At 46.9% G+C, this 17,523-nt stretch overlaps 1 protein-coding gene across 14 annotated transcripts in view; it reads left to right on the top strand.

Annotated features, from left to right (window-relative positions):
• The window catches only part of LOC119464238 (uncharacterized), a 92,459-nt gene that overhangs the window by 44,833 nt on the left and 30,103 nt on the right, over positions 1-17,523 (top strand). For 5 of the 14 annotated variants that reach the window (XM_049655510.1, XM_037725135.2, XM_037725133.2 and 2 more), the window contains exon 11: positions 3,717-4,373. The exons of 2 other annotated variants lie outside the window; for them this stretch is intronic. In XM_049655510.1, coding sequence (XP_049511467.1) covers positions 3,717-4,373 — 657 coding nt within the window. Of the gene's footprint in view, positions 1-3,716; positions 4,374-7,402; positions 12,896-17,523 lie in introns of those variants that run through there. 7 more of the 14 variants (XM_049655506.1, XM_037725128.2, XM_049655508.1 and 4 more) reach the window with 5 other exon arrangements.

Genomic DNA, 17,523 nt, shown 5'->3' with positions numbered 1-17,523 from the left:
GCCGCTAAGTCGAAGGACTGGCGCATCTGAGACAGCCTGTACACAGTCGTTGATGCATGATTGACACTGGGGAAGAGCAGCAGCACGGTGGATTCATTAACAGCTTCCGAGAGTACACCACTGCTGTTGGAAGGAACTGGAGCCATGCCTTGCAGGAAAACGTTCCGCACTAATTGTGGTACACCAGCGAATCATTCTACTATACCGCACTCTGACAGCGAATACCGCAAAGTTTCGCACGAAGCTTACTAGAAATAACTTTCGTGGTAGTGTCCACCGAAATTAAAAGTATGCCGCTTCAACAAGCCTGGGAAGAATGAGCAGTAGAAGGATTTCACTAAACCATGTCTTCATGGCTTAAAGCCTATTTGTCACTTAGTAAATTGACCATTCTAAAGAAAATATTGCCGTGTAATGCACCAATTTGCAATGACTACGCATGTACTGAACGACTAATTGTCTTGTTGTGTTGAGGAAGGTATCAACAATTAAAATTTAAAAAGAAAGACCGTAATAAGTAACGTCGCAAGAACCTCAAGCCCGTATTCAAAATGGAACTTAAGTAGGGCGTCAATAAGTGCGGGAAAAGTACAAGTGTGTAGGAAAGTTTTAGGAGAGTACTTCAAAAACGACACTTAAGTATCACTTTCGAAAGCCACACGTTTCGGGCCAAGTATGTCGTCTGGTGTCGAGGATACGTGAATAATTTACGTGTACGATCTGTTCAATTGTATTTTTTTTTGCAGCAGAGTAATGCGGATATAAATGTTGGAGTGCTTGCACGCGCATTCTGCTGCGTAAAATACAAAGAACTACTGTGTTTTAGCGCTTTACTCAAACTCGTCTGGCCACAAGTTCACATTGGTTCTGGCAGCCACTGCGATTGTGTGCGTCGCCGTCCCGACTTTCTTTATTGCGATAGCTGTTATAGGGACACTTCAACCGGATTTCTGCCGTCGCCGTGAGGTTCCGTATAAAGTCCAAGGACGACGAAATCGTCGCCGCGCGCCGTATTCGCGAGTGAAAGCGCACGGGGGACGCGCGCTGTCACTGATAGCGAACGCACTGCGGAAAGCAAACGCGACCTTCGTTGCGCGAAAGGCCGTTGGGGTATGGGAGGGAGGGAGGTGGGGTGACCCTGTGCTGCGGCACCAAATGCGTATCTTGCAACCGGGCGCAAGGGGAACTGGCCACTATCTCCCACGCGAAAGCAAGAAAGCGGGAAGGCAGCGCGGGAGGGAGGGAGGGGGGTAGCTTCTACTCTGCCAACAACTGCGTTTGTAGTTTGCCCGTCTGTGGCGGTCGCCCGCACCGTCTTTTAAAAGCGATCTCCACACGGCTCTGACCTTTGTATGCGCCGTGCATTCGCCGTTCAGTTTCCGTTGAAGCCATACACCGTACGAACCTTCCCTCGCTGCGGCGGCTGCGCTTGCTGCCAGCGTTTTGACAGTCATCTGCGGTCATTGAGTGTGATCTATTCATGTTTGCTTGTGCGCGCTGATACCACGTTTGTTAATTCAGTTAGTAAGCGAATGTGTCCAAGTTTATGCAGCCGATGAAACTACTATCCCTACTCCGAATAGCTCGCTGCTAATTTGCTATCGCAATTGATGCTTCGCCTTTCGGGCGAAACTGCGACATATCTTTTTGGCTGAAAACGCGCGGTGTTTGTGTGTAGAGAGAGTGTGTGTGTGTGTTGTCTGTTTTCAACCCGCGCCGGACGATGGGAAAAAAACTTTTCTGAAGAAGAACGCGCCTTGCTCCTGGAGCTCGTTTCGCGCATCAATTAAATTAATTAAACAATAACGAGGTCCCATGCAGTGACAACCTGAAAGGTTCCGGCGACGTAGAATTAGTAGAATCGCAGCGCGATCATGAAGCTAGAGCAGCGGCGCCGTGGGGTGACCGCGTTCGTTGTCTTTTGGGGCCAGTGGCAGCATTTCCAACAGCCGCAGCATCGCTTCCTTGCAAAAGTGGCACCGCCACGATAATTCCGCTTCATTGTATGCTTCCATGGGATTCTGTCGATCCCTAAGGCGGGACCGTAGTGGCGATGCGTATCGGTATGCCTCATCCTCAGTAATATCGTGCACGCGTCCGGCAAAGTCGGCGAGGCTGCCATAGCAGTCGACCATCTTGCTTGCTGGGCGAGAGCGAAAGTCGCACTTAAGGTTTCCAATAGCTGTACGTCACTTTCCAGCACTCAAGTGTCGATTAAAGTTTACCTTAAGTACACGATTTGTCTATGAAACGCCTTAAGCATCGACTGGCTACTTAAGTCACAAGTTAAGAGTAAGTTCCGTTCGTGAATGCGGGCCTTAGACGCGAAAAGCAGGAAGATTATAGGCGTCCATGATCTGGCGTCATTCCGTCGGCAAGAGAATGATCGCCGCGCCAGAGTTCTCTTTAGTGCCTTTTGCAGGAAACTTAACGCTGAACGCAAACATGTATGAGAAACCGCCGTAGTGTTGGACGCGCACGAGCAGTTCTTTTTTTTTTTTTTGCGTCTTACTACCGTAGATGTTGAGCCTATATTTTTTTGCAAGATGCATACCTCAGACTGGCCCGCAGCTTTACGCACTGCGCTGGATATACTGGCGTTTCCTGTATCCAGTGCGAACGGTGAAATGGAGTTCTAGATATTCTGTCCCCTAAAACGAGAACGCGAAGAATTACCGATTTTAACATTGTTAATTAAGCTTGAATATATTACAGCCACTTGCGACTGTGAGAAACCCAATTGTATATGCTTAGCGGAAATAAAAAAACAAACATTCCTGCGGCTAATTACATTGCCTTGCTTTGTTTTATTTTCTGGTTACTAAGAGGCATGTAAAAGTTAAACAGAAAAGGAAACTTCCTACTTGATTCCGACGGAATGTGAATGTGCGATAAACTTTGTATTTGGCGAAAGAAATAGTCTAAAATACAACCGCTATATCTTCCCAGTAATAATCCCGAAAACGCAGAACTCCACCTAAGATACTTTATTTTATATTAAAACTTGCGTTGAAATTCCGGACTTCGCGTTATTGGCATTATTGTGACGTCAGGACGCAGAACTAAATCTTCTGGCGTGGTTTAGCAACAAGGCTAAGTGTAACAACATTACGCATTAAACAAGAAAGCAAAAAAAAAATAAAGTTCGGCAAATGTGTTTTGCACATTTATTCTGGCTACGATACTTCGTGGCAGTCAAATCAATCGCCTAAACTGAGCTCTCCAGCGTAAGATCACGTCCCGACACATCCATACCCGGTGTACCGTGATCGAAACTGGTTGGTAGAGTAACCAGCAAATTAGCAATAACCAGGTAACAGTAAATTATTCGTGGCCCTCCGAAACTTGCCAGTAACTTTTGCATGGTCACAGGGGTTCACACCTTCATCTAACAGAAGAAAAAAAATTGAAAGGGTCACGCCAGTACTGATTTATTAATGATGGTTATGAAGCTTCTAGTTATGAAGCTTTATGTAATTGTTATATCTGTTTTGTTTCATTTCCATATCTTTACAAAAACATTGTTGCCGAAGTGTGGTGTGGAAAGCTATATTCGTTTGATTTCCCTTAAGCACTCTTGACCAACGGCAACAAAAGCAAAACCTTTAACGAAGGGCCCAGAGCAGCTGTGTATTCATATAACGAGATCATCATCACTTAACGACCCTAAAGCTTTCAGAAACCAACCCTGCATGTTGACGGCTTTCTCTTCCCAGAGCAAAACTTCAATCACAGTTGAAGGCAGGGGAACTCCTGGAGAAAGCTCCTCGCATACCGGACAAGAACCGCAGCTATGTTCCGGGTGGTCTACGAATGTCGACACTTGGCTTCCACACGCGACTGCCGGAAACTGGTACGCAGCGTACGTTGCCATCGAAGAACAGTTTAAAGACACCAGAACCAAACAGGCAGCGAGGTACGCCCACTTCGTGCCTAAATTGATCACGTTGAAGCTTGATCACATGGTTCGCGACTTTATAGACGCACCTTACGAACCGCAACCCTTTGACTGCCTGATTACTGCCCTCTTTGCCAGGGCTTGCCTCCCGTTGAATGTTTGGCCACAGGGGTCAGAGGTGACTTGGGATGATATTCTGAAGTACGTGCCTTCAGTGCTGCATTCACGACTAAGCGAAGACGCTAAGCTGTACCTGCGAAGGCATCCGGTTATTCCTAAAGATCTCAATTATGTCATGGTCGATGAAGTTGGCATAGATGCTGCCGAAGCTGATGTGCCCGGGGACACGTCATCAGTGACATCGTCCAATCGTGCGATAACGGAAACGGAGGCCTCAGATGCACCTGAAGAGGATATGCGGTATTTGGCAGCAGCGAAGCAGCCGGAGTTGGACCCACTTCAAGCTCTTGGAAAGGTAAGACTGCCTCCAAACGTATCCATGCTATAGCACCTACAATATTAAAGCGAAGCCTTATTTCCCTACCCTGCCGGGTTTGACGTGGGTATCTCTGCGAATATGTTTGTGAATATATGTACAAAATAATATGTGTGCCGAATGCAAGTACCAGCGAATTAACTTATATGAGGTGTTTATTTTTTTAATAACGGAATTTTAAAAATCAGCCCTCCCATGTAACACAATTGCAACTCTTGAGCATGATTACGCTCAGTTGGGGATATTACGTGCAATCAAATGAGGAACAAATATTTGGTTAGTTACCTAAGCTTTACTAAAAAAAACTTCTGAACTAGTTAATTTAAGGCTCATATTAAAATTTACAAATTGCAGCCGCTGACTACGGAAGTCATATGCACTTGGATGGAATTCTCAGGTTGACACCTGTTTCGAGACATGAGTGCCCAAAATTTGCAACGAAATGCATGGGTGTGCCGGTAATCTTCTTTTTTTGCCTTCAAGGCATAAAAAGGTGCTTTGTTAAAAAGGCAAAGTGTAACAAAGTGGATTTTTACGGCGAATTCAACTACGCTTATCTTAAAACTGATACTAGTTTTATGATTGGTTCCAAGTGGACGTGCCTTGTGAAATTAGTGTCTTCCATTCGTTCATTGCAATATGTGCATTAATGATTTTTTTAAAAAGCCGATTCCTGAAATGGCGTTAGTAGGTCAATCGGGCATTTTGATTTCCAGTTCAAGTAATGCCCACCTCTTAGAGTAATCCTGCTGAATAAGGCTATTTCGGCTCTATAGGATACGCGATTTTTTAGCCAGTTCCATTAATGTTAAAATGAAACACCACGCATAACGCTTATGTACTGACCATATTTAGTGGTTCCAGTTGTGGATCCCTGTTGTGCGAAGCAAAAAAGAAATAATAATTCCTAAACAAGTATGGAAGATTTGATGACGACTCATAGGTATCTCTAAAGCGCACCGACCTGTTAATAAAAAAGCGCATTATATTGAACGAATTCTTCCATTTGCTTAATTTTGCTTAACCTAGCCGCTCAGTATGTGTAATAAGTGTGTGCTCATTCTTGGCCGATGCTCCACAATGGTTAGGCGCGTCTGCGACCGAAGAAGTACCAAACCCCAAAATTTAGCTACCTATGTGTCATACTGCTCTGTGCATGCGCCTATCAACTCCATTCTTCTGTCGACACGCATGATACAACGCTCTCGTCATCGCGACGTCACTGCTTAGACTGCTGACGCTGCTCATCTTCCTAATTCGGCATCTTCATTTCGGCTTAGCTTGTGAGTCGCGACGTAGGGCGTGAACATAACAGTCGAATGAGAACAGAGTTGCGACTTTTGTGATGGATAACCATAAACATTGTGCCATATTTTAAGCTTCCTACGATGTAAGAAACAAAAACTTTCACGTCGCGGTTAGTTGTAAAGTCAAAGTCAAACGTATTTATTGGCAGGAAGAATACACTATTCCTGCGGGAGGCAAAGACTAAAGGCAAAATGCCTGACGAGGTCTTGGCCTCCTGACTCCTGACCATTTAATTACCAGTTCGCATAGATTTCATTTTGTGCATTGGAACTGCAGTTTCTTTCTTTTCTTCTGTTTGAACTTTAGTTGCCGGGCAAGGTGGTTCCTACATTTTTTTTTTTTTTGCACAACCCCTCCGTGAGAACATTGTCAGACGCGAATCACAGCGGGCTTTAGTGCGCAGTTTTTTCATAGCCATGCTAGGACCCGCATTTTTTTTTTTCGCGTGGATGTTTCATACCATAGGATAGTAGTGCAGTGACGTATCTAAAAGGCAAACATGAGCAAGAAGCATTAGGCTACAGAGCAAACCAAGATACTAGCGCGAAGTAAAATAGTATTTATATCTGCTTTTTATTCAGCAAGAGAATTTGGTGAAGATGGTTTCCTGTGGAATGATGCGGAAGCATTAATAAATATGCTACAAGCTTGAGCAAGTCTGAGGCAACAGGGCACGCTTCATAAATTTAGATCCTGAATTACAAGCTATCAACCCGGCGTGGTGTGTCAGTACCTGCAGCATTTTTCTGGTGAGATGAATGACGTGAATTCTGTTTTCGCTCACTATCCTTGGCCATTTGCGCCAATTGTTGATGCCGAAACGGACCATCCAATGCTTTGTTTGCTAAAAAAAAACGTGCTTCGTCTTTTTCTTTTTTCACCTTGGCTACGTTGTTCCGCAGGATTGCGTAAATGGAACATCGTGTCGTTTCACGAATATGTTGGCCTGGGCTGCGTGGACTTCCGCGATTGGCTGCTGTTTCTTTTGTTTCTTTCTTGCAGTGAGTGTCCTTATGCTTGGCACTGCTGTCATCTCCCTTAGCCTAGCAATGCACACACATCCACGCGCACTCTTTGTTGTTATCCTTTCGTTCCTTTAAACACCCACGGCATTAAATTTCAAGCACTTCACTTACCACACTGAGTACACCACCGTGGTAAATCCACGACGTGCATCCAAATGGCGTAAATCTTCTAAAAACTGTCGGCCGTTGAGCGGAAGACGTGCTCTATGAGTGAATAGAACAAACTATGGCGTACATGAAGAACACGACGTAGGATTTCTGTGTAGGCTCACTTTTCAGGTATAGAGGTCCAGTGGCACGTATGTTAAGCGTCGACCCCCTTACGTCGCCATGAACATATTACGCTTTTTGAAGACCGCACGCTAATCCCGGAAAAAGCGTTATTCGTCTCAGCATGTACCAAAGTTTGTACTACGTGAAGTAGACGTGCCGACGCCGTGTGGCGTCAAGCCAGGAATACGTCGGATAGACGTTTCATGTAGTTGATATTTTACTTTCTAGAAAGCAAACGTCGTTCATGCTTAGCAGCCGGAAAGTGTGAAACTCCAGGTTGCCACTTCTGCGTCTGCCTTGAAGCAGCGCCTCGTTTCTTTTCTTTATTTGATTGATTTAAGTTTTTTGGTCTGTCTTTTATGATTGTATCTAATATGAAATTTTTGCTTTTTTACATTGCAGAAGGAAGAGGCGCCAGATAGCGAGAAAGCAAAAAAATTGTCGGTCGCCGAACTTCCTGATGACATCACCTCAACATTAGGTGCTATAAATATTCATGAAATTTTGTCAGAAACAGGCTTCCGAGGAGAAGGCGGGCGTGTAAAAAAGCACGATCAAACACAAGAACTCATCCTAAAGGGCACCCACGAGAGAGAGAGTGATGAAACAGACAGGTCAGCCTGTGGTCTCGGCAGCGGCTTAGTTTCTTCAGAACAAAAAAGCAGCACAGCGTTACAGAACGCATCTTCGTCACACCATTCAGAACCCTCAGCAGCTGAGCCAGCAGTAGAGTCTCTATCAGCAACGAAAGATGACAGTCATAGCACTGAAGTCAAGCAGCGTTGCCGAATGACGTGTGCAGAGGCAGTCAAAGTGCCCAACCCGACGCCAACTACGACAGGAGCATTTCCTCATGACCGAGATGATCCGCATGAGAACGGTCACCGAAAACGCGGAAGTTATGAGTACAGCGAGTCCTCTTCCTCCCAAACACGAAGCCGTATTTGTGAGAATAAGCCGGTGTATTCTGCGGTAGCACAGGATAGAAAAATCAGTCCACACACTATTCCTGGACACATGGGTGGAGAAGTACCTTCGTGTAATCAAACGAATAAGGGTTATTCCACTGAAACCCCACAGGAAGATAGCAAAGCAAAGTATGTTACGGGTTCCCCTCTAACTGTAAGCTTAAGCGAAGAAATACCTTCGACTCATGCTAATTTCCCACGCGAACAAATCGAAGACCTCCAAACGCACGCTCTGGGAAGCGGCAGCACGTCGTACGACACGCCACAAGGAAGATCATCGCAAGGTGCATGGATAGTGCAATCCCGAGAAGGCGGGTGCGAAAAAACGCACGAGCAAACACAACAAGAACTCAGCCTAAAGGGCACCCACGAGAGAGAGAGTGATGAAACAGACAGGTCAGCCAGTGGTCTCAGCAGCCGCTTAGTTTCTACAGAACAAAAAAGCAACGCAGCAATCCAGAGCGCATCTTCGCCAATGCATTCAGGACCCTCAGCAGCTGAACCAGTAGAGTCTCTAGCAGCAACGAAAGATAACAGTGATAGAAGCGAAGTCAAGCAGCCTTGCCGAATAACGTGTGCAGAGGCAGTCACAGTGCCCAACCCGACGCCGGCTACAACAGGAGCATTCCATCTTGACCGAGACGATGCGCAAGAGAGCTGTCACCGAAAATGCGGAAGTTATGAGTACAGCGAGTCCTCTTCCTCTAAAACACAAAACTGTATTTGTGAGGATAAGCCGGCGTATTCTGCGGTGGCACAAGATATAAAAATCAATCCACACAGTATTCCTGGGCACATGGTTCGAGGAGTACCTTCGTGTCATCAACCGAATAAGGATTTTTCCAGTGAAGCCGCAGATGAAGATAGCAAACCGAAGTATGTTGTGGGTTCTTCTCTAACTGAAAGCGTAAGCGAAGAAATCCCTCCTACTCCGTTTAATATCCAACGCGAACAAATCGAAAACCACCAAACGCACGCTCCGGGAAACGGCAACACGAAGTGTGAGACGTCACGAGGAAGATCACCTCAAAATGCGCGGATATTTCGGAACAGTACCATGAAGAAAAAACACGGTAACAACGGGGTCACGGACGAGTTCAGGGCAGGCACGACCATCACAGCAGCCCGGTACCGGTCGAGAAACACAGCGGTTTCTTTGAGTCACCTAGACCTTAAGGAAAAATCGCTTGGAAGGAACTTGCGCAATTCGAACGTAAACTTAGAGCTCGAAAACACTATACGGCAACTACGGCTGGAATACTTCAGTAAGCTTTTGGGGGCTGATTCAGGTCCACGCAGTTTTACGCATATTCAAAAGACACATAACTGTGAAGAGAGTGACGACCGTTTGATGTCTGAGGTATCAAAGCATCACTGTGAATCTGGAGAAAACAACGGAAATCACTCTCAAGGCACCCGGAAGAGAACTCAAACGTCTGCAATTTCACAAGCTCCCAAAGAAGAGCCGGCAAAAGTAGTGAACGCCACCTTTAGCAAAACCGACACCGCCACTACAGCACCAGATGCCACCCATCGAAAAGACGACGTTGACTCGACAGTTCTGGCTCCTCAATTTCAAGCGTCGACGTACACTCCACTTGAAACTCAAGTGACTGCACGGAGTAAATTTCAGACAAACATAATTTGTTCACTGCCGCTTGCATGTCATGGCGACACTGTCACAGACTTGCATCGCATAGACACTGGACGACGCATTTCCCAGGAGCTTTACTCGCAAACAGCAAAGTCTTCTGTGGATGCTTGCAGCCAAACCCCGGAACAAGCGGAGCAGAGTGTCGACGATGTGTCGAACAATCTGGAGAAATCATTTAGCGATTCTTTCTCAAGTCAGGAGACTGAAGTTTGAGAAACAACTGGGTAGTTACCACAGGGAGTCAACCCTTATAAGTACTCGTTTAACTATGGAGAAGAGGCTAGCTAGGTGTACCTCTCGGCGCAGAACTAAATATACATTTTGCTACCGGCCTTTTTGCATAACCGCGTGAAGATTAGGAATGCTGAGAAGGGACAAGTATTTTTATATTTATAATTTAGAGACGATGAAACATCTTGTTAAGTGTAACTATACAAGCAATCGTTCATTCACTCAGAGGACTTTGGAAGTTCAGTACTCCTCCTTTAAGAACTGGGCTGTGAATTTTGATCTCTGGGTGCAATATATTGACGTGTTGCGAGTCAAGACTTTTATGGTACATTCCGCTGCCCAAACTAATTTGCCATTAGATTTTTTTATACTATGCACGCGGATGAATAAAGCACCAATCACGATGACATCCATTGGGCATAATGAATGTACGCTCTCATGAGTGGTCCTTCATGGATCATTTGCATACTATTATGTTCGCAAATTGTGTAACGTTATTATAGGTGTACTGCCAGCAAAAATGACAAAAAAAGTAACTTTATAACTTCGTAGAAACGCTCTGAATATTGCAGAGAAGGTGTTATAGAGCGTATCGCCGCCTTCACTCAAGAGGTGGCGCAGTTTTGTGCCGCGTCATGCGCACTTTTCTTGAATTGCGCAACAGCAAATGATTGCTTGATCAACTTCATATCTGCACGCATCTTCCGTCCTCCGGCGCAGTGTGGCAGCTTAAAGATGCAGACGGAAATTATCGCTGTTCGTGCGCCCTTACCTGGTTCCACCTTAATTGCGCCAAATCGAACTTCTTTAAATACGTTTCACTTAGTTCGTGGGACTTATACGCAATGAAAAGGCGATGTTTTTAGACACTTATTTAGGACACTTATGTGGAACAATATTAGGAGTGCTACACTGTAACAGTTTTAAGAAGCTCGATTGAAGAAAGAGCAGGCACTCAAGGATGTTCGCTCCCGTATGTTCCTCTTAGTAACTGGTATGTTCTTGCTAATAGGTTCGACTAACTTACTGGGGACTAAATGGGTAACGAGATTTAGAGCATATGTATCATGTATACGCAACATATGTATATCTCTACTAAAAACTGTTTCTAGCCTACGCAACATATGTATATCTCTAATAAAGACATAGTGCTCATTGCTCTTTTTAAAATGCCTAGCAGCCTTTGGCCGATGCGTGCTGTCATCTGAGGCCACCTGGTGCCACACTTTCGCTACATTTGTGTCAGGAATCCCACTTAAACCCTGCGACATTTTGCCGGAAAGGCGGAAGAGAAGCTAACGCTAAAAATTTGCTTAGATTGGGGCTTCCCGTTGCCGCTGCATAGATGTAACGCATAGATATCGAATGCAGCTGCATATTTAGGAGCCGGACGTGTTGTTTAAATCATCAAATTCCCGTCACTACAGTTACAAACTCCAACAGGGGCGTAGCGTGAAATTCTACGCACTCCTAAAGTTTGCATGACGATAGTACGGCCCGGCCCTATGGAATGCGGAGAGGTAAAGATTCTTGAAAATCTGAAGAGATGCGCGTTACCAACACCATTCACAACAGAACGAGTGTGGCTTACGTACAGTGTATGGACCGAATACACTTCATTTCGGATAATCATTGATGCAGTCGAAGGGTGTTCGGGGATGCCTAGAGGTTCCTACAGACATTACTAGAGGGACGCCTGACGCTAGCATCTATACGGGCGTTGCAATCATGGTGGTTGAGCCAGACAGGGAATGATGGTTAGTATATAGGTTTAAGTAAAGCTCTTCCTGGTGGCTTCAGTGTAATTTGAAAGTTTGACGAATTAGGCATCTTCGCCACGATATCGGAATATAAGTGAAACAATGCGCGATGATTCTGCATATGCGTAGAGCCTTGTTGCTTTCTGTGTTTGGAAAAATTAAGATTTCTTCGGACCTTAGGCCCACAAAGGCGGATGATATGTAGTAAGCAAAGACACACGAAGGTCGGACGCCACAGGCACAAAAACCAGACAAATGTATGTACTAACCATCATTCCCATGGAAGCTTAACGATAACGGTGCCACTGGTCCTTCTAGTTACAATAGAAGGAAACTCCATGACCTTGGAAACCCTATGCAGGGATGAACACAGTTTCTTGAAGAGGATCAGGTCACATATTACAGTCTTATCACGGTAAATGTTTCGTATTTGAACATCTTTAAAGCTATGCACTTTATTGCTTTCGATGGAATTTTAAATGTTGACGCGGCCGTACTGACTTTGATGCCATGGAAGAACGAGCGCGAACATTGTACATAAGCAATGTACCCAGACACACAAATGCACACCAGACTTTTCTGTGCCTGTGTGTCAGTGTTTCTATGTGTCCATTGGTATAGCGTACAATTTATGCGCCTCTTCTGCCATCGCTCCAAGCACCAGCTCGCTCAGCAAGACGTTGCACTGGCTTTGCTCAGATTATCTCACGTCTAAATAATCAGGTAAAAAGCCGCACTTTCGCGCAATAGGCGAAGTATTGATTGCGATGGCAAATTAGTGGTTATATGACGCAAGAATAGTAGTTTTATCGGCCTGTGTAAGCTTGTAAACATTCTCTTAGTAACAAAGTGAAAAAGCACGGTGTTACGCGCGCACAGGCAAACTTCTCGCTCGATCACCGCGTACACTCGTCGTCAAAACGCTGGCGTAAGAGCGGCAGCAGCAGCGAGGGAATTGACCTTCATGCTGCCTCTCACTTCAACGCGAACTAAGTGGCGAAAGCACAGATCATGCGAAGCTACCAGCACTTGGCGCACTTTGCCCACATCACAGGTCGCTTTGAAGATAGGCCAAGTGCGGCCGCACCATGCGTAGTAGAAGCGTTAGAAGCAGCAGAATTAAGAACGTCGCCCTGGCTCCGGCAGTCTGGCGGGGCCAACTAAGCAGAGCCAACACGCGCTAGAATCGTTCCCTGGGAGGTGTCGCACTTTGTCGCTTTTGCGGCCAAACGCACTGCGCATCTGTGGAGGTCTTCTAACTCTCAAGGCGTGGGCCGTGCATACCCGCGTAATTTATATTACTAAAAGACAAATTGACCGTCTCGCCCAAGGACGAAGCACTGACAACGATGGCAAGCTTAGCGTTGTGTTTGAACTTCTTGTAAAATGTGCTAATTATACGCATGCGACATCGATCATACAACGCTGCCATGGATTACTTTAGCACAAACGCCTCACACGCTAAAATATTTTGCCGTACAACCCCGTTGCGTGTTCCCTCTGTAAACATGCTGAAATAAATGTGGGAGAGGCGCCTTTCGTGATGAAAGAATTGCATGATCACGCAGCCCGGCCATCTAGCGCGGCAGACTGATTCCCTTCTACTTACGCCAGTGCGTCTGGTGCCACCTTCTGTCCATATATGAAACTTTCGGTGAAGTTTCGTGACCAGAAAGAAAGTACAGATAAAGTACACCATAAGTGGGGCGGCGACGAAGACTATGCATACAACATCGCCCATAGCGCCAAAGCGACGCGCTTGACCACACGGTCGCGCGAGTATGGTGATCTAAGTAGCCACAGCAATGCAGCCGCTCCTATAGCATGATCTGCTGCTACGATCCGCGGCCGCCAGTGCTTTCAGCTCCCCTGCTAACCACCACATCTCCACTGTGGGTGAAATAAACACCAGTGAGAAACCGTATACGTTACTCAGCGCCCAGTGAAGCTTGACGTTAGCTTGACGATTACTGCTCGCTCCCATCCGAGCAGTGCACACGCGCAGCAGCTTTTCTTAAACGGTAGTGTTTATAGTGGCGTGTGCGCAATGTGCCCGCTAGCAGCGGAAGGGAGAACGCTCCCTTGGCTCCGCCACCGAGGCGTATGTGCATAGCGTTGCCGTGCGGCCACGGCGGCCGCATTTCGATGGGGGCGAAATGCGAAAACACCCGTGTACTTAGATTTAGGTGCACGTTAAAGAACCCCGGGTGGTCAAAATTTCCGGAGTCCTCCACTACGGTGTGCCTTATATTCAGATCGTGGTTTTGGCACGTAAAACCCCATAATTTCTAAAATTTTTTGACGGTGCCACGGCGCATCCACTTCGATTCGTCGTCACCGTGAAGTTCCCTATGAAGTCCAAGGGCGATAAAATCGTCGCCGCGCGCCGTATTCTGTATGTGCGAGTGAAAGCGTGCGAGGGTGAGCCGGCGATCACGGCTCTAGCTCGCGCACGCAAGAGAGTGAAGCGAGAAGGAAGCGAGCTGTCTTCCAGTCGCGCGCGCGACCCCCGTGCTGCAAGGTTCCAAAAGAGGGGAGGGAGGCGTGAGGTTGCGTATTACGCCGCGCGCTTCCTTCCGTTCGACTGTTATCTTGAAAGCCATTTGCGGTGGGGGCCGAGTCCTTCCTCCCTGCGCTGTGTTTTCGCGGCTTAGTTCACGTTGATGCGGGCGGCGGGACGAGGGTCAATTCGCTCGCTGCTGCTGCCGACGCGTTTACTCACTACAGCGTTTTGCCAGCGAGTTTCCGCTGTCAACGAGTGAGATGCGTTCATGTTTTCTTGTGCGCGCGTGACATCATATGCTTGTAAATTTATTTAGTGTGCCTATGTTTTCAAGTTTATACGGCCAATAAAACTACAGTCCTTACGTCGTATATCTGTCCACTAGTTTGCTATCACAATCGATGCTTCGCATTACGGGCGAAACTGCGACTTTTTTCTTTTTGTTGCCAAACACACTACGCGTCTCTGGAGACTTCCACGTGCGAACCGCGCCTACGTTAGCGTGTGGGACAGCACGACAACGCAGCAGGTGGTGGCATGAATGTGCCTCCTGTGTCTGTATATCCGCTGTCGTTAAATAAAAGATGTCGAGTGCACTTAACGCTGGAAATGGTAAGTTGAGCATTATAACAAGAAAAGGCTGAGCAAGTTGGTAGATATTCATGGTACGGAGAGGCAGACGGCGTACACACCATAGACGCAAGAATAATGAAAATTGGTCCTCCTAGTTGACTTTTTCTTGTTTTGCACGACGATTTTTCCGTACAATGGTAAGTTCAAAGCAATGCAGGCTGAACGATGCTCATGCACCTTTAACAGCGAAGCTGTTTAAGCTGGAGGTAGTCCGGTGGAGTACGCAGAAAACTCCTCCGCCTGGCGCTAACGTCACGGGCGCCGCCTAGCAACGGAGCGCCACCTCCTTGCATACAACTGCTTCGCCGAGCTGGGGGAGGAGAGAAAGCCGAGAGAGAGTGAAAGCAGAGTATAAAAAAGCACCGCGCAGCATAGCGGAGGCGAGGTGGAGAGGAGGAGTGAGGCAGGCGGTAGTAGGACACATAGAACTACTGCCGACGCCGACCGCGTTTCCCCACGTTCGCGCTGAACGCGCCCAGTGTCCTTGACTGCAGCCCATGCCTCTGGCGGCGGTTCGGCAGCTTTCGACCAGAGAACTGGACACTCGTCGCTTCCGAAAAGCTGAAGCGAGAGCTAGGGAAGCTGAAGCCAAGCGTCTAGCCTAACCGCAACAGCACCGCTCGCTCCTCCGCCGTAGCTCTGCCTAGCTTCTCCCCACAGCCACGCGGGGGCGGAGCTAAGCATTGACGTCACTCCGGAGTATATAGCTTCGCGTCACCAAGGCGCGGACACACACTTTGCCTCGATAGTTTGCGCCAGCACATGGATCGTCTGTAGAAGCTCGTCACGCCCGATGAAGAGGAGGAGCGGCGCGAAAGCGCCCCGTTGCCACTTCGAAAGCGACTCCGAAGACTTCGCACTGATCCAGAGTTTCCCCAGCAACGCCACCTAAAGCCTAGCAAACCCAAGCTAATAGAAAGACCAAGTTAAAGCTAATAAAAAGGCCAAGGTAAAGCTAACAGAGATTCAAGTTAAAGCTAAGAGAGAACCAAGTTAAATCTAATGAAAAGCCAAGGTAAAGCTAAGAAATGGCTAACAGCTTCGATTGCTCAGACTTCGCACCACTGGTGTGAAGCTGCACCATTTTTTTAAATATTCAAAGTGCGAAACTAGAGCTCAAAAATGAATGTAGTTTTAGTGGCGTGGCTCAATACCGGCAGCGTAGTGGAGTCTCGGCGATGCCATTACAGGCCTTACAGGGCGTCCTAAAGCTCTTAAGGGGGCCAGAAATTTTGGCGCATCCGCGTATATCGCGTCCGCGTCAGTCGGATGCGCGTATAATTAAAACACCGTCCGAGAAGTTTATTGCGAAGCTTTCCTATTGTAGTCAATGCTTCGCCTGTGGGGCGAAACTCCCATGTTTGTCGTCATATTATCACTGTTCTCGATTTCTCGCCCGGTGCAAAACGTGCTTGCCGTGCTGTCATGATGTCACACACTTCGTTTCCGCAGCTTTTTGGCATGCTAGTAGACTAAGTACCAAGGAACAATGGCGTCGATAGAAACATGTGTACAAAGCTGCATTCTGCTTCCTCGACGAATCAACGCCGAATCGAAGTAAAATACACCAAGTTGCGGTAATTCCAACCGAGAATTACCAATTGCAGCACCATATTTCCCCCTAATAACTACAGAAAAAAAAACCTTGCACATATGCTGCGTCACGGCAGACATGTCTGGGCACGTACGCACGGTATAACAAGGGTGTCTGTTTTCTGTCCAATAACTTTGTCGGAGTAAACGTTGGCATTCCAGCAAAAAACACGGTGTCACATCTTCTCACTGTTTTATGTTTTCTTTGGCACTTGCCCCTCGCACGAACCAGCCGTACTTCAAGCTATTTCCATGTGTCAGTATTGTTCCTCACGGAATGAAGATTGTACGGCGAACGTTGGAGGTGTACAGAGGTCAACATGGAGTAAAGAAAAGATAGGAGTGAGCGCTACGTGACGACCTTTAAGCCAAGCCAAAAAAAAAAAGGGAGGTGAATCAAAGAAGAAGCCGAGAACTGTACCATAAGCACGTAATTGTGTAGCAATGTAGGCAAGCAGTGCACTGCCATAGATCGGCAACGCTAGAGCACCGCATCGCAGATGTCTCCAACGCCGTCCAAAGCACGCGGATCGCTCCTCGTGGGCAAGTATATTGACCTTTCTATACAGATAGCTAGCCGTCTGTCAACGCCGATTTATATCGGTCGCGAACACTGGAACTATAGTTGGTCGAAAGCCAAATGGCACAGGCATCATCGCCTAGAGCCGGATTGAAGCTTGACTTGACGAATAAACAATGAACCGAAAAAGAACAATCTATCTGAAATAAAAAAAAAAGATTTTTGAATTTCCTTAATCAAAGTATCACGAAATTCACTATTAGGTAATTATGACGTCTGAAAAAGAAACACTTCTGCTATTTTAAAGTTTATTAGTTCGCGACTCAATGACCCTACAAGACCATTGCCACCAGGGTCGCATGATTAATGTGTCACTATTCAGCTGTCACATTCGTATTTTCGTTCGTCCCGATTGCAACTTCCCCTTGCTTTGACGGAATCGGTTCTCGACGTTGCTTCGCATTCTGGCTATCAGCGCCGACGTACGTTATCACTCGCTGCAGTTGACTGGCGAACAGTTGGAACGCTGCCAGTGTGCTGCTCGGAAGGGGAGCCGTTCAGCCGTGAGTCGAGCTGTCCGCACGCGAAATACAGGAGGCAACATCTGCTAGCTGCCCCAGCGACAGGGTTAGTTCAGCGATTGCGATTCGCTATTTCGGGT

This window comes from Dermacentor silvarum, chromosome 9 (assembly GCF_013339745.2).
Source record: "Dermacentor silvarum isolate Dsil-2018 chromosome 9, BIME_Dsil_1.4, whole genome shotgun sequence".
In the NCBI taxonomy this organism is placed as follows: Eukaryota; Metazoa; Arthropoda; class Arachnida; order Ixodida; family Ixodidae; genus Dermacentor; species Dermacentor silvarum.
Note: the sequence above shows the minus strand (reverse complement) of the source record. Positions and strands in the feature narration are given on the sequence as shown.